This window comes from Mesoplodon densirostris, chromosome 4, assembly GCF_025265405.1.
Source record: "Mesoplodon densirostris isolate mMesDen1 chromosome 4, mMesDen1 primary haplotype, whole genome shotgun sequence".
NCBI lineage: Eukaryota > Metazoa > Chordata > Mammalia > Artiodactyla > Ziphiidae > Mesoplodon > Mesoplodon densirostris.
In genome coordinates this window covers 120,311,249-120,333,022 of record NC_082664.1, presented here as the reverse complement: position 1 = coordinate 120,333,022, position 21,774 = coordinate 120,311,249, and the positions used below count along the sequence as shown (strand labels likewise).

The 21,774-nt window shown below is 49.4% G+C and overlaps 1 protein-coding gene across 1 annotated transcript; it reads right to left on the bottom strand.

Moving 5' to 3' along the window:
- Nucleotides 1–10,577: 10,577 nt before the first annotated feature.
- On the bottom strand, nt 10,578–20,109 carry STOML1 (stomatin like 1). The gene is given in 8 exon segments (XM_060097024.1): nt 10,578–12,029; nt 12,556–12,711; nt 12,714–12,764; nt 13,218–13,413; nt 16,448–16,651; nt 16,932–17,081; nt 18,146–18,252; nt 19,863–20,109. Coding segments are annotated over 8 exon segments (1,221 nt in total). The 5' UTR covers nt 20,026–20,109; the 3' UTR covers nt 10,578–11,835.
- Between the last annotated feature and the right edge of the window lie 1,665 nt (nt 20,110–21,774).

Below are 21,774 nucleotides of genomic sequence, written 5' to 3'. Positions count from 1 at the left end.
ATTATTTTTAATTTGTTGAGACTTGTTTTATGGCTCAGCATATGGTCTAACTTGGTGCAGTTCCATATGCCTTGAAAAGAATGTGTATCCTGCTGTTGTTGGGTGGAGTCAATCCTATAAATGTCATTCGGATTAAGTTGGTTAATAGTGTTATTCAAGTTATCCATAGCCAGGCTGATTTTCTGTTTAGTCACTCATTCTATCAAATATTGAGAGACAAGTGGATTTGCCTATTTCTCCTTTCAGTTCTATCAGTCGTACTTGTATGTATCCTGGTGGTCTGTTCTCCAGTGCATATACTTTGAAGTTGTTTTTCTTCTTGATGAACTTGACCTCTTTATCATTATGTATTGCCCCTCTTTATTCCTGGAAATATTCTCTGTTCCGTAGTCTACTTTGTCTTGTGTTAATATGGACACTTGAGCTTTGGATCAGTGCACGCCTTTTTTTCTTTCTTTTACTTTTAACTAGCTCTTTATATTTAAGATGGGTTTCTTGTAGACAGCCTTGGGTTCTGGAGGGTTTTTCCCCCCCTGTTTGCCTTCAGACGTCCCTGCCTGCCTCCACCTCGGAGCGGGTCCCTCTAGATGCTCTTCCTCGCCCCTTGGTGGTAGACTGCTGTTGCCGTCTCTCGGTCCTCCTGGCCCAGCCTCACTGAGCCTGCACACCTGGGGCTCAGAGGGTGGGCCTTGGCAGTGTTCCTGACCGTCCTCTGTGGGTCTTGGACAGGAGAACCTTTCCTGCCCCTCCCACAGGGACAAGTGGGTGCGTTGACTTACCCTTCCCCCAGAAGCAGTGGATCTTAGTTTCTGCCTCTCTTTCAGCAGCCCTGAGACCAAGTCTGCTGTGGCCTGCCCTCGCCTCCCTCTCACACAGTGGCTTTGAGAGAACTTCCTTCAGGAAGAAGGTGAGGTTGTGAGCCTGCCCTCCAGCAGCAGCCAGTCACCTCTGGCACATCTGTGCCACCAAGGGGGTCTCTTCCCTCTCCTACTACTGCTCTGCCTCCAGTCTTCCTCCTGGGAAAGAGCTGGGAGGTGGGGAAAACTCCCCACCCCCATACATGCTCTCCCCAAGGCAAAACCCCGGGGCTCTTTGGAATTCAGTTCTCTTGGTTGTCTAGGATGACCTCAGTTCTCTGATGGGTTTAAAAAATTAAAGTTTTGCAAATTACCTGGCTTCTTCTTGTCAGAATGGGAGTAACATTTTCTTGTGGCTTTCTACATCCTAAGAGGAAGCGAAACTCATCTCTTTCACTTCTACATGCAAATAATCAAAGGGGTTTCTGTACACTAAGTGCCCTCTGAGTGATTCCTAACGCTTTCTCGGGCGACATTTGTGGCGTATATCTCACGAGTTTTTTAATTTCCCCACGGTTTGGGTTGTATTTGCTGTCACTTGTGTAGCTGACTGACATTTACTGAGCCCTTACTATGTTCCAGCACTAAGTGCATTAGCCCATTTCAAACCACCCCTCTCTTTTTCTCTCACAGCCACATCCAATCTATCAGGCGATCCTTTGGCTCTATCCTTAAAATATACCCAGTTCAAAACTAAAAGCAGAATTAACAAGGGCCCAGCCATATGCCAGAGAAATGAAGACTTATTTTCATGGAGGAACTTGTACACAATTGTTCACAGCAGCTTTACTTGTAATAGCCCAAACCTGGAAATTACCCAGATGTCCTTCAGAGGGGCAAAGGTGAAACCAACTGTGGTGCATCCACACCACAGAATAGCACTCGGCAATAAAGGGGTGAACTGCTGACACAGGCAACACGTAGGATGCATCTCCAGGGAATTATGCTGAGTGAAAAAGCCAACCTCAAAAGAATACATACTGCATGATGCCAGGTATGCAACAATCCTGAGTAACAATCACAGAGATAGAGTGCAGATTAGTGGCTGCCAGGGTTAGGAACAGGAAGGAGGGGTGTGGCTATAAAGGGGTGACACCAGGGATCTCATGGTGATGGTACCATTGAGCGTCTTGATTGCTGTGGTGGTTATTCCAGGCTACACACGTGACACAATTGTGTAGAGCTACACACACACACACACACACAAATAAGCGCACGTATAACCAGTGAAATCTAAGTAAACTCGATTGATTATGCCAATGTCAGTTCCTTGGTTTTGATGCAGTTCTGTGGTTATATGAGATGCTAGGATGGCTGGGAGAGGGGCACATGGGACTTCTCTGTGCATTTCTTTGCAACTGCTAGTGAATCTATAATTTCAAAATAAAAATAATAAAATATGCATAACTATAATCCAACCCCTTCTAATCGCCTGCCCTACTACCAGCCTGGTCCAAGCCACTATCATCTCTTGCCTGGATTATTACAAAGGCCTCTTAATGGGTCTCCCTATTTTACACACAGTCTGTTCTCAACAGAGCAGCTTGTATAATGTAAGGCAGTTTCCATCGTTTGTGGAAATAAATGAAGACCAGCCAAATGAGAAAAGCAAAGGCTATTTTTTCAGAGCTTGCAAGGGAGTCAGCCACTATTGCTCTGTTTTGGCAGAGACTCAGACAGGCAGAGGAGTGGAAAGCTCTATAGTGGAAAACAGGGAAGGCTTCAGGTGTGTCCTGACCGGGGACTGCGAGCCCCAGGAGCTGGAGGCGGGCTGACCAGAAGGGGGCAGCCTATGGGATTGGTTAGGGATGCATATTTGGCTTTCTCTGGTTGGTCCCAAGTTGGAAGCAGGGACAAAAATTAGTGAAGCTGTGAGTTATTAATTGAGTCCTGACCATTGGCGGCTGATTGTTATGTTTCCTGGATTGTCACTCGAGATAGCAGGCTGGCTTCCTGCGAGTCTGACTTCTGGCAGGCTGCCTTTCTGGGCTGACTGTTGCATATAAGGGGTTGGTTTCCTGGCAGGTTGCTGCAGGTTGAGGATCAGAGTTGTTTTTATGTGTGGTCTGGCCCTTGTCTGTTTGTACAGTCAGTCCCCCATGTTCCCCTCCTAGAACTCTCCAGCAGCATCCCACTGCAAGAGTCCTTAAAATGGCTACAAGGCTCCACATGAACTGGCTCCATTTTCACCTGTAGCCTCATCTTCCACTCTCCCCCAGCTCTCCACTCCAGGCACACTGGCCTCCGTGCTGTTCCAAAACATGCCAGGCCCTCTCCCAAGGCACCAGTGGCCTTCTAACATACTGTATGACTTTTTTTTTTAAAATAATGTATATTTAGGCGAAGGGGCAGTGATCAGGGGAGCTGGTATCAACATAAGCTGCCCTCTGGAACCTTCATCCTCTGTGCCTGAGTCGCAGACTCGGTTTTTAAGGTGCCAAAGCTGAGTTTGGTTAATCGAGGCTGTTTGCAGTTCTTCCCAGCCCAGTATCCCGATCAGCAAGGGTGTCAAAATCAGTTCCGGAAGAGCAGGCCCTCATGCGGTACCCATGTCCTTTCTTATTCTTAATGCTTGTTGTTTATGTCTGGCTCTCCAAACTAGAATGTAAATTCCACAAGGATAGGCATCTTGGTTTATTCATTCACTACTATTCCAACACCTATGACATTGCCTTGTCTAGCACAGAGTGAGTGCCCAATGCAATTTTTTAGAATGAATGATCAAAAGAATAGGGGGTTATGCGTGTGTGCAGATATATTTAATGACATCTACTAATTCTTATTGGGTGCTTGGAGTTTACTGGGCATTGTGCTTAATGCTTTCATATATTATCCCATTTTTATTCTTTATAGCTCTCCTATAGGGTAGGTATTATCAGGGCCACTTAATTGTTCAGGTAAGGTAGTCCCAAGGGTCACAGTGCCCAGAGTTGCAGAGCTTCTCAGGAACCTACATAAATGATTAAAACCTGAGAAAAGTCTGACTCCAAAATGCAAAAACTACAGAATAACCCAAATTAATAAATGTTTAATCAAATGTCTACAAACTGTCATCAATTGTTAATTTATGCCATTAATTCTGTGTCAATTTCTTTAATTACTAAATGTAGTGTTCATAAGAATTTCATTCTATTTGAAAATAATTTGTAGATTAGATTTTTTTTTAACTCTGCAAGTACTTCCAGAATGCAAACGAATGCCCACAGAGTGCTGAGAACTTGCAGATAATTATACTGTGAATGAATTACTCTTAGCCAAATAATTTCCAAGGCAAACTTATGAAAATCACTTCATATTATTTTACAGTAATATATTTAATGTAGCAATTCTGTGCCTTTTAATAATTGATTTGGGGGAGGAACCTCCAAAACTAATAGCACCTTATCCTAGGAAGGCCTTAAAATGGCCTTTGATATAATTAGCCCCATTTTGCAGATTTAGCTCCATGATCTGCAGTTTCCTGGTTGCTCTGGTCAACCTCCCCCAATTCTCCTTGCCAAATTCTCGCACCTTCCCGTCCCTCACTTCTCTCCCTAACCCCATCACCGCTCAGCCCGCCCTGGGCCTGGGTGCACACAGGGATGTGTGTATGTGTGAACGTGTATGGGAACGGTCAGGCAAGGTGAGCATCTCCTAGGCCTGCACCTCAGGCTCTGGTTCTGCTCTGCGCTTTTTCTCCACAGTGGCAACTCCTCTGTCCCCAAGATCCTTCCCAGCCCTTGAAAGCACATCTGGAAAGAGAAACCAGCCGTCTCCCAAACTGCCACAAGATGGTGCCACAAGCTCAGGACTGGGCTTCTGTGGGCTCCCTTCTAGGAGAGGAAACTCAGACCAGGAGGACAAGCCGCCCGGGAGACCACTTGAGTGCCCTTCTCACAAGCATCTTCTGCTCTTCAGGGGTGACTCTGGCCCCTCCAGGGTGACTCTGAGGGCCCTGTTCTGGGCCCTGGCTCCTACTTCCTCTTGCTGTCCCTGTCTCCCTGTTGTTTTGTCTCTCCTTGTTCATCTTCCAGCCTCCCTGTCTGTCTCTATCTTTCCCTCTCTCTCAGTCTCTCCCTCCGTCTCTCCCTCCGTCTCTCCTCTCTCCCTATCCCCACCTGTCTCCCTCTGTCCTCTGTCTGTCTCTCTATACCTCCATCTTCCTCGGTAAATCTAATGCTGCTTCATCTTATTCAATAAGTTCATTTTAAAAACCAGCCGCTGGGACTTCCCTGGTCATCCAGTGGTTAAGAATCCGCCTTCCAATGCAGGAGACGCGGGTTCAATCCCTGGTGGGGGAACTAAGATCTCACATGCCGCGGGGCAACTAAGCCCGTGCACCGCAACTACTGAGCCCGCAGGCCACAATCTACAGGCCCTGGAGCCTGCGTGCCACAACTGGAGAGAGAAAACCCATGCGCCACAACTAGAGAGTAGCCCATGCGCCACAACGAAGAGCCCGAGCCACAACGAAAGATCCCACATGCCTCAACTAAGAGCTGATGCAGCCAAAAAAATAAAAAATAAAGGAAAAAAGGAGAAATAACTATTAAAAAATAAAAATAAAAACCAGTTGCTGGTGCCCATTATATGGCGGACACTGTGCCAGGCTCTGGAAAGTCAATGACAGCACACTGGACTCACAGTCTAGGGGAAGAGGCTCCTAGCACAGGACTGTGGTGGGCAAATCCCTTTTATCCTCAGCCTTCTCCCTCTCCTCGCCCTTCCCTTTCCTCTCTGTTCTTTTCCCGTCTTCTCTCCTTTCCTCTCTCTCTTTCCAGCCTCTCTCCTGGCTGAGTGGCAGAGAATCTGGGGCAGCAGATGGGGAATGCGCCCCTCTCTGTCTACCCCTACACAGTCCACACCCATCCCCATACAGTGGAGTCGGGCTTAGCAGAGCAACACAAAGCCCCAGGATCTTGAGACCCCCTTTATTCTAAGCCATTCCCACTGCCCCATGGCCCCCACTGATGTAGAGGAAGAGTCATGGGCTAGGAGCTATGAGACATAGGTTCTGGGCCCAGCCATGCCACAATCCCTCTGGGAAGGCTTTCTCTGGGCCTTGGTCTTCCCATCTGTGGACCAATCATCTCCTGCTCCCTTCCAGCTCTGCACCCTAGTTCTCCAGGACTGTCCCTACCTGGCCACCTTCTAGGCTCACCTCACACTCCCAGCTTCTCTTTGTCAGTCTTGAAGACATTGGCCTGTGGCCATCACTAAACGACTTGCTGTCCTGGCTGGGGAGCTGGACTCCACTTGGCCTAGGATGGAAATCAAGAACCACTCACCAGGATGAGCCAGAAAACTTCTCCTTCCAGCTACCCCTCCAACACACAAATCTCCCCAAGTCCCCACCCCCTCCACACTCTCATTTCATGGTTTTTGGCTTGGAGGCCCCACCGAAAGGCTAACCCTGCGAGGCCTGTGTGAACGACCCAATGACTAAGATTTTACCCAATGACTAAGATTTTACCACTAGCACTTCTTTCCCTTGAAATTGTTACAGTTAATAAACATCCCAGAGCCGCACCCCTACCCCACCCCGTCCCCATGTGCTCTAGGCTGTGTGTGGGGGAGGGGTGGGGTTTGCCCCCATCCTTATTTCCTCCCTTCTTTTTTTTTTTTAATATATATATTTATTTATTTATTTTTGGCTGTGTTGGGTCTTCGTTGCTGTGCACAGGCTTTCTTCATTGTGGTGCGCAGGCTCCTCGTTGTGGTGGCTTCTCTTGTTGCAGAGCACAGGCTCTAGGCACACGGGCTTCAGTAGTTGCAGCACGCAGGCTCAGTAGTTGTGTCTCATGGGCTCTAGAGCGCAGGCTCCGTAGTTGTGGCACGCGGGGTTAGTTTCTCCACGGCATGTGGGATCTTCCCGGACCAGGGCTTGAACCTGTGTCCCCTGCATTGGCAGGCAGATTCTTAACCACTGCGCCACCAGGGAAGTCCTCCTCCCTTCTTTCTCCAGGGTTGAAGGAGGTGTCAGTCTTCATCCACAGCTAATCCCTCCATCAGGGCTCAGGATACCATATTCCCTTCTCTTCCTCTAGAGTCTCCCTTTCTCTCTCCCTACTGGATCTTTCCCCTCAGCATAATACCCCCTCACTTCCACCTTAAAAATACCCACCTCTATGCTAACCAATGCAATTACACGAGAAAGCATTTTAAAGCACTGAAATGAGGTGACGTTTGCAGGTGACTGTATATTGAAGATGAAGTACTATGAATAAAAATACAGTTAGTAAGGTAAGAATTATGTTAGTAATGTACAGAATTCCTACAGAGCAGTAAATTGCATTCTGATCGATAATATAATGAAAGGAAAGACCTTATTTATAGTAATAGTATCAGAAAAGGTAAAGTACCTGGGAATAAGCTTGATAAGAAATGTTCAAGACCAATATGAACACTGTAAAACTTCTGAAGAACATTTAAAAAAAGACATAAAAACATGCCAAGTTCACAGACAGGAAGAGTCAGTATCATAAAGATTGCAATTTTCTGAGTTACTTCACACATTTAACATGATCTCAATAAAGATATAAATTATTTTAACTAGACTGGGTAATTCTAAAGTTTATTTTTAAAAAAACAAAAGAAGAAGAAGAACAGGCAGGAAGAATTTTTTTTTCCTTTTCTTCTTTTTTTTTAAATTTGGCCGGGCTGCACGGCTTGCAGGATCTTACTTCCCCTACCAGGGAATGAACCCATGCACTCTGCAGTGAAAGTGCAGAGTCCTAACCACTGGACCACCAGGGAATTCCCAGGAAGAATTTCTTAAGAAGCATTAAAAAGAATTAATCTTACAGATATTAAACATTTTATGAAGCCTCAATCATTAAAACCATGTGGCCCCAGTGCATGGACAAACATTAGTCCAGTGTAACACAACAGAAAACCCAGATAGGGACCCCAAGACAAACAGAAACACATGGCATTGAAAAAAAAATGTGGTTCTATATTTTATATTTTATGCTCATTTAAATCCCGAGTGGATCAAACAGCTACATGTAAAAAATAAAAGAGTACACAGAATTCCTTTATGATCTCAGAATGGAAGTTTTTCTTATGACTTAAAACCTAAAAACCATAAAATAAAATATATATCATTTCAAATACATTTGTCAAATTTCATGGAAAAGTATCATAAGCAAAGTCAAAATACAAACAAATTGGGTTAAAAAAATTTTACAACTCATATAAAAAACAGCTAATCTCCCTAGCATTTAAAGAGCTCCCAGGTATCAGAACAGAACTAGAAACAATCAACACTAAAAAAATGGACAAAGTAGATGAAATAACAGTTCACAGAAAAAGAAACACAATGGCTCTTAAACATATTACAAAATATTCAACTTCACACAAAATAAGAGAAATGAAAAAATTTAAGTTTCGAGGTAATTCAATGGGGAAAATATATTTTTTCAACAAGAAGTGCTAGAATAATTGGATACCCATGGCGGGGAGGGCGGTGGGGGGAAACACCTCAGCCTTTTATCTCATACCATACACAAAAAGTAACTCAAAATGGATGACAAGCCTAAAAGTAATAGCTGAATCTATAAACTTTTAGATTTTAGAAGAAAACATAGGGGAAAATCTTCAAGACCATGAGCAAAGATGAGCAAAGACTTCCAGGAAATGACACAAAACCTCTAACCATTGAAAAGTTATATAGGGCTTCCCTGGTGGGGTAGTGGTTAAGAATCCGCCTGCCAATGCAGGGGACACAGGTTCGAGCCCTGGTCTGGGAAGATCTCATGCCGCAGAGCAACTAAGCCTGTGTGCCACAACTACTGAGCCTGCACTCTAGAGCCAGCGAGCCACAACAACTGAAGCTTGTACACCTAGAGCCTGCGCACTGCCACAAGAGATGCCCCCACTCGCCGCAACTAGAGAAAGCCCGCACGCACCAATGAAGACCCCACACAGCCAAAAATAAATAAAATAAATAAATTTAGGGAAAAAAACCTGGATAAAAAAAAGTGTAGACTGGACTTTATCGAAATTAAAATCTACTGCTTTTCAAGATAAAGCACTAAGAAGTTAGAAAGGCAAGCTACAGACTGAGAGAAAATATTCCAAATATGTGCTAAAAAACATGTATCCAGGATTTACTAGGAAGTCTTAAAGCTAATACGAATCTATACTGATAAGATAAATAAGCCATTTTTTTTTTTTTTTTTTTTTTTTTTTTGCTGTATGCGGGCCTCTCACTGCTGTGGCCTCTCCCGTTGCGGAGCACAGGCTCCGGACACACAGGCTCCGCGGCCATGGCTCGCGGGCCCAGCCGCTCCGCGGCATGTGGGATCTTCCGGGATCGGGGCACGAACCCGTGTCCCCTGCATCGGCAGGCGGACTCTCAACCACTGCGCCACCAGGGAAGCCCTAAGCCATTTTTTAAAGTAAGAAAAAATATTGGACAGACACTTCACAAAAGAAGACATATGCCCAATAAGCACCCAAAAGGAGGCTCAAAGTCATCAGTCCCACCCAGTGAAAAAGACTGACAGCACCAAGTGTTGGCACGACTATCTTGGAATTGGTTGACCCAGAAATTCTACTCCTGAGTATTTACCCAAATGAAAACATATATCCATACAAAGACTTGTACACAGACAGATGTTCAGAGGAGCTCTGATAATCAAAACTGCAAACTACTCAAATGTCCATGAACAGATGAATATATAAATTGTACATCTATCCATACAACAGAATATCACTAAAAATAAAAAAGAACAAACTACAAATACACATAATAACACAGATGATTCAAAAACACTAAAGGGAAAGAAGCTAGACAGAGACGGGTGCACACGGTATAGTTTCACTTGCATGAAACTCTAGAAGAGTGAAATTTATTTTTTTATTAATTTTTTTTTTTTTTAGCGGTACGCAGGCCTCTCACTGTTGTGGCCTCTCCCGTTGCGGAGCACAGGCTCCCGACGTGCAGGCTCAGCAGCCATGGCTCACGGGCCTAGCCGCTCCGCGGCATATGGGATCTTCCCAGACCGGGGCACGAACCCATGACCCCTGCATCGGCAGGCGGACTCTGAACCACTGCGCCACCAGGGAAGCCCAGAGGAGTGAAATTTAATCAACAGTTACAGAAAGCAGATCAATGGTGACCTGGACCTGGGGGGGCAGGGGCGGGGACAGTGAGGCTTGAATGGGAAGGGACACAAGGGAACTATGTGAGTTGATGGAAATGTTCTATATCTTCATTGCGGTGGCTGGTGGTTACATGGTACTCACATCTGTCAAAACACATCAAGCACATTTAAAATGGGTGCATTTTATCATATCATACTTAAAAAAGTAAATGCTGGAGAAAGACAGCAAAAACCCTGTGCTTTTGCTGGGACTGAAAATCCAAGTCTTAAAAAGCAATAAACAATTGAACAACTTTAAAAAATTACACTGAGATGCAATTTTTCACTTACTAGACTGTCAAAAAATCCAAAAGTTTAAAAACACATTGTGTTGGCATGGCTATGAGGAAAAACAGACTCTCACTCACTGATAATGGGAGTGTAAATTAGAATAACCCCAGAGAAGGCATTTTGGGCAATATTAAATTAGAAATGCTTTAACCTAGCAATTTCCTTTCTAGGACTTTATCCCACAGATGAACTTCAACCACAGGTGAAATAGCATATGTAAAAGAGTATTACTGCAAGATTGTTTGAAATAGCAAAACACACACAAAAAATCTGAATGTCCATCAATGCAAACCAGGTTAAATAAACTATGATACATTTATTCAATGAAATCCTATGTAACTACAAAACTGAATAGGGAAAGTCTAGGTGTGCTAATACAGAAAGATCCTCAACTGTAAGGTTAAGTGAACAAATCAACATTGTATTTGCTATGCTGCCATTTCTGAAAAAAAACAAAAACCAACCAACCCCCGTCCAGAGAATAATATATTTGGATTTTCTTGTAAATGTATTTTTTTTAAACCTCAACTTCTGGAAGAATAACCAAGAAACTAATACCATGGGATACCTGTTTGAAAATATATGGATGGAATCAGGAGTGTGAGGGAAAATTTTCATAGCACGCCATTTTAAAATTCTCTATTCAAAATTAAATACTTATTTAAAACTTCCTGTGCTCTCACAGGGACTTTCCCCTCTGCCGAATGTCTTTCCCCCATTTCCTTTCTTCTCTCATCTCCATGTAGCTGTGAGTCTCAGGCATCATCTCCTCAGGAAGCCTCCTTTGATGGACACCCTTCTCCTTCCCTCCCCACACCCTGGCCCCATTAGGTGCCCCTCATCCCCCACTGGGGACTACAAAGTCTGCTGGGTCCTCTGAAACTCAGAGGCCTTGAACCTGTGGGCTCCGTTTCCTGGAGTGCTGGCCTCACCAAGAAATGAGTTGCCCTGGACAGGAGGGTATTAACCGCTGGCAGCAGGCTTTGTTCTCCACCCACACAGACATCTAGGAAAGTTTGTTTCCCCGGTGATGCTGATCCTCCAACGGCCACAAAGAAAATCTGAGTTTTGGTTTCCCTTAAGCTTTCATGAGGAAGACGCCTGGGGTTTCCCCTCTTCCCCCTGGGGCACTGTGTGCAGTAGCAATGGAGGGGACAGCGATGGATGGCTCAGGCATGAAGCTCATGGGACAGCAGGGAGGGCAGGCGCTTACACAAGAACAGTGACAGACCCAGTGGGGAATAGGCACAACGACAGCGCCAAAGTAGAGGGGGAGCCCAGGCCAGGCAGAGAAGATCATGCCCCACCAGGGCTCACAGGCAGCGGGATTGTGGCCGGTGGGGACTGGAGGGAAGGCTTTTGAACAGGCAGCCCTGGCTGGGCGGCCTCCAGGAGTGGAGAGAGGGACAGAGCAGGGGCAGCAACCTGGGGCTCTGGCCCTCCAGGAAGGGGCCCTGGGGCTGAAACCTGAACCCAATGGTTCAGGACTCCTCCTCCAAGATACCCCCGTGGCTTGGTGCCAGGCTCGGGGCTGGGCTATGGACAGTCAGCCAAACCTGCTACTTCAAGGCCCTGAAGACAGTGTCCAGCTCCATGAACGCAACCAGGTCGCCCTTCACCTTCAGCTGCCCGCTCAGGTAGGCCTCCAGGGGCTGCAGCTCCCTGCACAACAGGGCCTGCAGGTCCTCCTCAGCCATCTCCAACACCACATCAGGCATGGCATCAGGCACCCCATGTCCCACCCTCCCTTGCCCTGTGGGGAGAAAGAAAACTGAGCATTAGTAGGGGGACGACTATGCTGCAGGGGGTAGAAGAGGTTAGCATGTCCCACTGGGAGGGGTGTAAATAGTGGTTAAGCATTCAAGTTCTAATACCCTGGGTTCAAGTCCCATTGGCTGTGTGACCACTCAGAGCCTCAGTTTCCAAATTGGTAAAATGGGGATGATGATAATCCCTAAATCATATGCTGATGATGGTAAGTAGGTGAGATAAGGCACAAAACATGCTCAGCACTGAGCCTGCCATGAACAGGACTGCAACGTGTGTGTGGCTCTTGGTATAGGAAGCTCAGCCATCTGAGTTGTCCTGCTGACGAGGACGGGGCAGGGAGACCAAGGCCTGGATAGTCACTGTCTGCAAATGGCATCTGAGTCCCTGACTGCTATGGGTTTGCCCTAAACTGCTGGCAGGAGCAGGGCCCAGTCTGAAAAAGGACCATGGGTGGTAGGGGCTACAAGCAACCCAGGTGGGAAAGAAGAGAGCAGGGAGGGCAGCTGCACCTCTAGTGAGGTCCAAGAAGTAGATGCTTTGTGCGCCACTGGGCAGGACGACATTGAACTGGTAGCAGGCCTCGACCTGGCTGACCAGGGCCTCAGACAGGAAGGGCTTCAGAGCCATCAGCAGCCCCTCGGCCACAGGCTGCTTGGGGCTGGACCACCACCACGAGGGGCAGATGGCTCAACCTTGTTCACCATATCCAAGGTATCTGCTGGGGGAGGCCAAGGGGCTTGGGGAGGGAGGCAGAGAGGAGGTCAATGTGCTGCCAGGGTCAACGTGTGGCCTCCGTACCTTCACGGCAGTTCCCTCTTACACCCTCTTCAGGCCCACATTCAGTTTCCTCAGAAGCTGCCCTTGAGTTTTTAGCCATAACCCCAAATCCCATTTCTAAGCTACTTCAGCCTTGAATCCAAAACTCTTTTCTGGCTGCTGTTGCTTCCTCCCATGGAGGCTCCCAAAGGCCTCCACACACTCAGACATCTGGACTCTTCTCACTGCCCTAGCTCTGGTCAGCTCTAGAATTGGGGTGGCCTGAACAGCTGGGCGGGGTGTGCACTGCACAAGCTGCTTGGTTAAGGGAACAAGTAGCAAAGTTCAGTCGGTGCTAGGACACCAAGCTGAGCACCCTGGGGAGCACCCTCACTCTTTCCCTGAGGCTCCTTACCTGGCTCGGGGAGTGGGGCACCTCCTGCCACTGAAGACATGCCTCCTCCCAGGAAGTGGAGGGCCAGCTGCTGCAGGGTGCTGTACAGGTTGAGTCCAGCTGGACTGTCCTGGGGCAGCTGGAGCACGACCTCCACTGCCAGAGCCACGCGGTCCACCTCCAGCCCCCAGGCCCTGGTCACATCGTTGATCTCCAGCTGGAGGATGGTGTGGGGAGAAATGGCACTCATTCAACAAACCTTTCCAGAGCACGTTCTTTAGGCAGGCTGGTGTGGCCATGGTGGGACGTGAGGCCCCAGGCCTGCCCTTGAGAAGTCCCCAGCCTGGGACGGAGGCAGAGGGCAATTACAACCCAGCTGTGGGCAGCTGGTAGTGAGCAATCAGGAGAGGGTGTGGGGCAGGGAGGAGGGGGTGATGCCAGGAGGAGGAATCATACAGGTGAAGGGGCATCAAAGGAGGACCTTTCCAGGCAATGGGAAGAGCAGGTGCAAAAATGCAGAAAGGAGCACCTCAAATGTTCGGGGAACTGTGAGGAACCAAAGTTCCATTTAGCTGGACCCTCAGTTGTGGCCTGGGACACCAGAGACAGCCAAGGGCTCAGAGGAGGCTGCTCCCGCTCACTTGGATTTATTCTGAGGCTCAAGGAGTCCCGCAGACGAGTTTAGCAGGCAAGTGACAGAGCAGTCCTGCTTGTTGCAAAGATTCTCTTGGCTGCTATGTGGACACTGGATTGGAGGGGCTGAGGGTAGAGGCATGGAGACCAGGTAGGACGTTGTTTCAAACTGCAGGCAGAAGTGATGCAGATGCGGTGTCAGGCAGAAAGGCGGCTGTGAGCCGAGACACACCAGGGGAGGGGCACAACTCTGTAAACTCTATTAAGCTACAGAAGGACACTAGAGAAATAGAACCGCTGGACTTGTCGGCTGCCCGGATGTGCGAAAACAAGGAGGGCGGTGAGGAGTTGGAGGAGCCACGTTTCTAGTATGGCTGCCTGCACGGATCATGAATGTGGGCATTTATCCAGAGAGCATACACAGAGGAAGACACAGATTTGGGGGTGGGTAGGGAAGGAATGGTGACTTTTTAAACACGTTAAGCTTGAGGTGTCTACGGGATGGCCAACCGCAATTGGATAAGTGGGGCCAGGAAGCAGGGCAGAGTGGGACTGGATCGGAGTGTTGAGAATAATTAGTGTCTAGAGTTAGCAGAAAGCCACAGGTGGGTAAGCTTTCCTGGGAGGTCACAGGTGAGAAGAGACCACTGAGGGAAACCTGGAAACAGAAGGGCAGGAGAACAGGGAGTAACCAGGAGTGTGGAATAATGGAAGCCCGAGGAAGCAGAGGATCCAAGAATAAGAGAAGGATGAGTCCATGGAGTCAAAGGCTGCCTCCAGGTGAAGTAAGGGAAGGACTGAGAAGTGCCCCTGTGCTAGCAAGAGGGAGGTCACCATGAGGTCGGCAGTGACATCAGTCTTAGGAGTGTGGGGGGAGCCTGGATTAAGGACAGGAGGGGAGGAAGGAAAGGGGAGAGAGGGGTTAAGAGCTAGAGGGGGTCGGGGACAAAGGTAGAACATGTGTCCTTGCAAAAAGGCAAGAAGAGGCTGAACTGAGGGAGGGAGCCGAGTCCTGGGCCCAGAGCACTGCCCGGTGCAGAGGAAGCAGATGCTTCCAGTGAGACAGGAAAACAGCACAGATATAGATGAGTTTGAAGGGATGATGCGGGAGGAAGCTGAAAGAGTTCTCACCCTAGAGTGTTTTCTCCTGAGGATTAAGAGGCAAGGCCTGTGGCAGAGGGACGGGTGGGGTGGCAATGGGGGAGGCTGGGCTGGGGCAGTGAGGGGCTGGCCTGGAGCAGCTAGGGAGGGCCCAGCAAGTGAGAGGTGGGGAGCATGCAATCCCTCTAGAGGAAAAGTACGCAGAAGCGGGGGCGCGGTGAGAATGAGAAACGTATGCCTGAAACAGGCCTTAGGGAGGTGTGCTGGGTTTCCTGAGATTTCATTTTAACCAGGCACTGACCCCACTTTACCAGGAGCCAACTCAATCTGGGCAATGACCCTACATGACTCTAATGTCCTGGTATGGGACTCACTCCCTCAGATGGCTTCTCTTGGCTTTGCTGCACCAAAGCCATGTGCAACAAGGCCAAGAGCAATTTTCTCTTCCTAAAGGTAGATCAAAACGGAATGTGGTTTCATGAAAAAAAATTATCAAATTGTGATCTGGGTTGTATAAGACTGAGCACTGGATTGGGGGGTGGGGGGCACGTGACCTGGCTCTGGTCCAGCTCTGTCTTGACCACAGCTCTTAGGGGCAAGTCAAATAATTTCTGAGCCTTAGTTTCCTTCCTCCAAAATAAAACAATAATACCAGCCTTTGCAGCAAAATGTAAAGCAGAGATACACTGAGGCAGGCAAAATGCTATGCATGTGAGAGCTCCTCTTGGGAATTTCACCCAGTAGATTTATTTCCTGAAGGGATTGCGACCTCCAGGACTGGCATTACCCCACTCCCCTTCCTGTCCTCTAACCCTGGGGAAAGCAGATCTTAGGGGAACGAGGGGAAACTTCACCCACGGACCCCTGCCAGGACATGGGAGAAAGCACAAGGTGAACGTGAGGAGCAGGGGACATGACTTCACATGTGTATTTCAACCCCATCTTGTCACAGGAGGGATTTGAGGTAAATTCCAGTGTAACTGCTCACACTCAGAGAAGAGGCAGGAAAAAGGTCCAAATGTCATCATGTCCCTTTGTTCTCTTCAGAACAAAGAACACAAACCCACAAAAATGCACAGGCTGCCTTGGGGAGCATGGAATTCCCCTGAAGGTGACTGGGCCAGGAAGGCCCCTGCTCCTTTCACCCACCTGCCTGCCCCATGAGGCTGCTGAGTGCCCCTGAGGCCCAGGGTTGTCATGGCAATGCCTGCAGAGCAGTGAAGAGTAAAACCTCAGGCAGTCCGGGCAGGACCCAAGAATTTCTGTCAGGACACTCCCCTGTCCCAGCCCCTTCACCTCTCAGGGATAGATTTGCCCAAGATCGCTATGGTCTGTGCCATCTTCTGTTCCTCAACTCAGTCCCACCCAGACCACTGACTCTTCAAAAGTTGTTACACTCTTGGGACATAAGGCAAACTGAGGCCCAGAGTGATCTGGTGCTCTGCTAAAGTGCCCTGGCAGGCAGAGCTGGGCCGGGGTGCCAGCCACCGAACTCTGCCCTGTGTGGAACTGCCTACCAGGAGCTGGTCGCTGATCTTGAGCTCCTCCATCAGGATCTCCCACAGAGGCCTCTTGAGCAGAGCCTTGATCATGGCATTCTGGGCCATCATGCATGTGGCTGTGTTCAGGTCCTTCACTGTCATCACCGACAGTACCGGGTCCCAGATGCGGAAGTAGACATCAGCCCCCACAGACAGCACAACCTCAGCCTTAGAGGTCAACTGTTGGGGGAGGCCATGAAAGAGGGGCTGGGGGCACAGGGAGGCCAGGCCCACTGAGACCACCCAACTTGACCCACTCGCCTGGTCACTAGCTCCTCAAGAGCAAAATGGTATCCCCAAGTGTGTGGGCTTAGGTATATGGATCAAGGATGTCCTCCCAGCCCCCTCCCCCTTTTTCTGGTATCTTCCTCATTCCTCACCCCTAATGGCTACTCACAGGCCAATACACCCAGCATAAGCCCCCACTCCCTCTGTCCACGGGAACCAAGAAGCCCCTCACCTTGCGAGGAGGGACACTGAAGGCTCGTGTCCTCAGATCCACCCTCTGAAAGGAGTCAATGAAGGGCAGGAGCAGAACCATACCGGGTCCTTGAGGGGTGCGGATCCGGCCCCGTCGAAACACGATCATGCGCTCATAGGTGGGCACGATCTGTCCGCAGCAGCAAGGGAAAGGGTTGAAAGCACTGAGCTGCTGCTGGCAATGATGTCTCCCCAGGTCCCTTCCTCACCTCTCTCCCTCTGGCCTTGTTCAGTGTCAGGTATCCTGAGCTCTGTCTTTCGATGAAAAAACCAAAGCTCTGAGAGGTTAACTGACGTGCTCAAAAATCACAAAGCCCCCAAGTGAAACACGCAAGATCTGAACGCAGTTCTGAATGACTCCAAAAGCCATGCTCTCAACTGCCATACTGTATTGACTTGATCCTCAGTGAAACCTTTCACCTGTGTGATCTGAAGCTAGACATGACTCAAACCAGGAAACTGTCTGCCCTTGTCTTAGTTAAGGGAAAAGCTGGGCTGCTCTAATAGCAGCCCTGAGCAAAGGGCTTTGCCAACTTCAGGTTCCTGGAGTCCTCAAACAAGGAAATATGTCCAAATTGAGAAATGAAGGCTCAGAGAGGCAGTGACTTGCCCAAGGTCACCTGATATTTATTTCAGTGGTAGTTTGGGGACTAGGATTTAGGACCTTCTAAGGACTCCCTTCGAGACCACCCCAAACCCCAAGCTTTCTAGAGACACTGGCTGTTGCCTGGGGCCGCACGGGGGTAGGCTTCCACCTTCACTGCAGCTCTAAGGTGCAATCCTCAACTCTAGCTCATCCTTTCCCATCTGCACCATCCCTTGTTGAAAACGAGGCCTGAATTCCTATTACTCATCACCTGCTGGGCCAGGTTGAGTGTTTTTCATTTCTAATTTAGCCTAACCCAAAGGGAGGAAGATATTTGTGTGTACCTTAAAGCCAGTGTTCAGACCCCCAAACTTGGGAGTTTGGGAAGACTTGTTTCTGCCACTTATTGGCTCCCAGTATGACTTTGGACAAGTCTGAGCTTCTGTTTCCTCAGCTGAAAGGTGAGAATGAACAATTCTTGTCCAGCCCATTTCACAGAGCTGTGATAATATTTGGGGAAAGGGGGCAGAGGATGGGGAATTCACCCACCAATGCCAAAGCTCTCAACATGGCCCAACCATTCTGGGGGCTGACCCAACCAGCCTTACCTTCAGGGCAAACCAACCAGAAATGGGGAAGGTGATCATCAGCAGCAAGAACCCCAGGAAACTGATGAGGCCATGGCAGAGGCAGGAAGGCCAGCTCTGAGGTGCATCTGGGGACAAGAGAGCAGAGGTAGTCAAGGAATGCCGACTGGGTCTGGCAGGACAGCTGCTGGCTGAGTGGACTCAGTCAAGTGTACCTTTTGCCCACCTCCCCCTTCAGTGGCTCCTTACTTTTCAGGGCTAAGATGTTCTTTCCTAGCTCACAGTTCTTCACTCTACTTTAGTGCCATGCCCTAAGGACCATCAAATACTCTTCTTGCCTAACACTACTCCCATATCTTTGGGCAGGTGCTGGTTAAGGACTGTTCCTTCCTCCCATACACCAAAACAAATCTGTCCCAAGTCCCACCCTCACAAGGCCTCTGCTAGACAGTAGTCATTGGAGTTGAGAAACCAATCACACGATGCTCTCCTCACTAGGCTGAGCAGGAGTCAATCCTTTTGTCTGATTCATATTGCCTCCCATAGCTGGCAAAGCCAGGAGTACCTGGGCATCTGTAAGCACACGCTGGGTTGAACTGAATGCTGCTGGCATAACACCTCCTCTACTATCAGCCCCAGAAGTGTGCTTTCAAGGAATCCTTTTGGAGACAGCCTAAGGCTATCTGGTGAGGGGAGAAAGCACAACTCCAGGTGGCATCACTGGACCTTAGCTTAAAGGGATAAAGCATCAATTGCTTTTCAACAGATGCCAGAGATGAGGACAAAGATGTTCTTTCCTAGCTCACAATTCTTCACCCCCCTTTAATGCCCTCTGGGCCATACCTCGCTTGAAGCAGCTTCAGGTGAGAGGTGGGGGACAGAGAACTAAGAAAATGAGATTCATCTGAACCACAGGTCCCTGGCCCCGTGAACCAGAAGCCCAGAATGGGAGTGAAAGCTGAGAAAACCCCAGAATCTGGGAGAGGTTATTTTCTGCTCTCTTTCCTCTCCCAACCCTGAACAGAAAGCAGACAGGAGCCTCGGCTCCACACTTCCAGGAACCCTATACTTTTGGGCTCTCTGAGCCCTAGAATGCTAAATCTCCTTTCCTGCCTCGTTCTGACCCATGTGGCCCCTGCAGGAAAGGAACCCTTGGATAGGGGCAGCTGTCATTAGAGGAGGATCACAGAGGGGCCACATCCTCTGGGGTTTTGGTTGTTAGGCTGTGGCATGTGGGATCTGGCCTATGGGCCAAGGAAATTACTCAAGGATTTGGAGCAAGACAGGGCCTGGAAGACATGACAGGCACCTGAGGGTCTGCACATCTCCACCAGGAAACAGGGAGATGCTCAAGCTTAGGGAGTCTAGAGGTGCCCCCTGAGGTGAAGATTCTGACATTTCTCTGCAGCCAAGTGCCCTTGGCATGCTGGTGACCTCCTATGCCTAGACCTTAGTTTCTGTCTAGGCAAAATGGAAACCTGAAACCTCTGGGCTGATAAAAGCCGAAGAGAAACGACGTGGGGCGAGGCTTCTTGGAAGATGAGAGAGCTCTGGTGCTGCAGCCCCGTGGCCCTAGGAGGGCTGGATTAGCAGTAGCATCCCAGCGCCTGATCCAAGCCCTTCTCCACATTGTGGAGACCCCCTCTCGGTCCCTCCTCTTATTAGGATGTGAGCGCGCAAGACCGGCTGACTCCTGAGAGGCAGAGAGTTCGGGCCCAGGGGTGCCAGCCGATCTCACCCGGGTCCGCTGTGCTGGGCGGCCACTCACCGGCCCCCGGCCCCATGCCGCCCGGCTCCGGGGACAAGCAACCCTCCTGCGAGCCCAGGAAGCCAAAGCTCGACTGATGGAAACGGTAGAAGTCCCCCAACGGCAGCGCCCGGGACCCAGACCTGCCGAGCATGACTCCTAACGGGGGTACGCCCCGCGCCCCATCACGGTACGGAGCCTGACCAGCCGACCGTTACACCGCCCCGCCCCTGCTGGCCGCCGTTTCCGGTTTCGCCCGCGCGGCCGTGGGCGGTGGCCCTGGCGCAGGAGAAGGAGGCAGGCCGGGCTCGGCTCTCACCGTCGCACAGCGCCCCCTGCGCTGGAAGGACCGAAATGCGGCCGCGGGGCAGGGAGGGAGGGTAGTCTGTGTTCCCGGAAGCCCGCAGGAGTCCGTCCTCCTACACCCTGCTGCCACTAGGCCTTAGAAAAGGAGCAGAAAGAGAAGTTGAGCTTTGTAAGGGGGTTTTCAGGAGCTGAATCTTCTCCAGAAGCAAGGAAATGCTACCAGTCTTCTCAGCACAAACTCAAAAACTAGGGACGGATTTTGGGAAGGTTGCCCTTATGTGGAATTAGGTTTTCTCCAAGGCATGATAAACAAATTATTCCTCTTTGTGTCCCCCCTCAGCCCAGCAAGCAGGGCCTGGCACAGAGTGGATCTCAGTGCTTATCTGTTGAATGAAGGAGTAGCCAGGTCATTGTGGGTCAAGGTGGGGCAGGAGGGCCTGAACTTGGGCACAAAAAGAAAGAAATTTCATGTGCAGACCTCAGGGAGCATGGCAGAGTAAGGAAGGAGGGGATTGCACAGCGCTAACCCAGGGCAGCCCTCCAGAGCATCACAGAGGTGAGATCTCAGTCTTGCAGTTGCAGAAGCAACATGCCCCTTGATCCAGGTACCCAGAGGTAACTTGTCTCTCCATGGCTTGAGAAAACCCAAATGCAAATGGTGAATTTACTCTGAGAAGCATTCATTTCCAACAAGGTATTGGGCAGGCTGTCTTCCAAAGCGGGCAAAGAAATTAATAAAGCTTTCCTTGTCTCACACATGCCAGCCCTCAGGCCCCTCAGTCCACTTCCAGGTCCCTTCTGCAGATGGCTGCTTACCAACTTTGGCTTTTACTGGTTTGATGGCCTGATTCTAAACCCCTGGGGGCACTGATCAAGCTGCAGGGTAGGGTAGGCTCCTGAGGCTTTGCACTGTCCCTGGGAAGTTAGTTCTCCCCGCATCCCCCCACCCCCACCCCAGCCTATAAACTTTACAAGAGATAGGCCCCGTCACCATCCCTCTAGTCTGTCCCGGACTGGATCTGAGCACAAAATGGGTACACGGGAGTCAGCACAGTGACTGGGATGCTTTGAAGTTTGAAGACAGGGGTATTGGCCCAGTGATGCCACCTGGGGTTGTGCTTTCTCCCCTCACCAGCTTGGAGCTGGGCTTCTCCTTTGGCCAAGAGCTAACTTGCTCTCTCCTCATTTTTTTTTTAAAATAAATTTATTTATTTATTTATTTATTTATTTTGGCTGCGTTGGGTCTCCGTTGCTGCACACGGGCTTTCTCTAGTTGCGGCGAGTGGGGGGCTACTCTTTGTTGCAGTGCGCCGGCTTCTCATTGCAGTGGCTTCTCTTGTTCCAGAGCACAGGCTCTAGGCGCGCGGGCTTTAGTAGTTGTGGCACATGGGCTTAGCTGCTCCGTGGCATGTGGGATCTTCCCAGACCAGGGCTCTAACCCCTGTCCCCTGCATTGGCAGGAGGATTCTTAACCACTGCTTCTCTCCTCACTCTTCTCATACCTGCCCATCAGCTCTTCCCATTCCCTCCCCACTCCCTACTGCCTCAGATTCACCAGCCCTTCCAACTATCACACAAGGCATCATCTTGTTCCCCT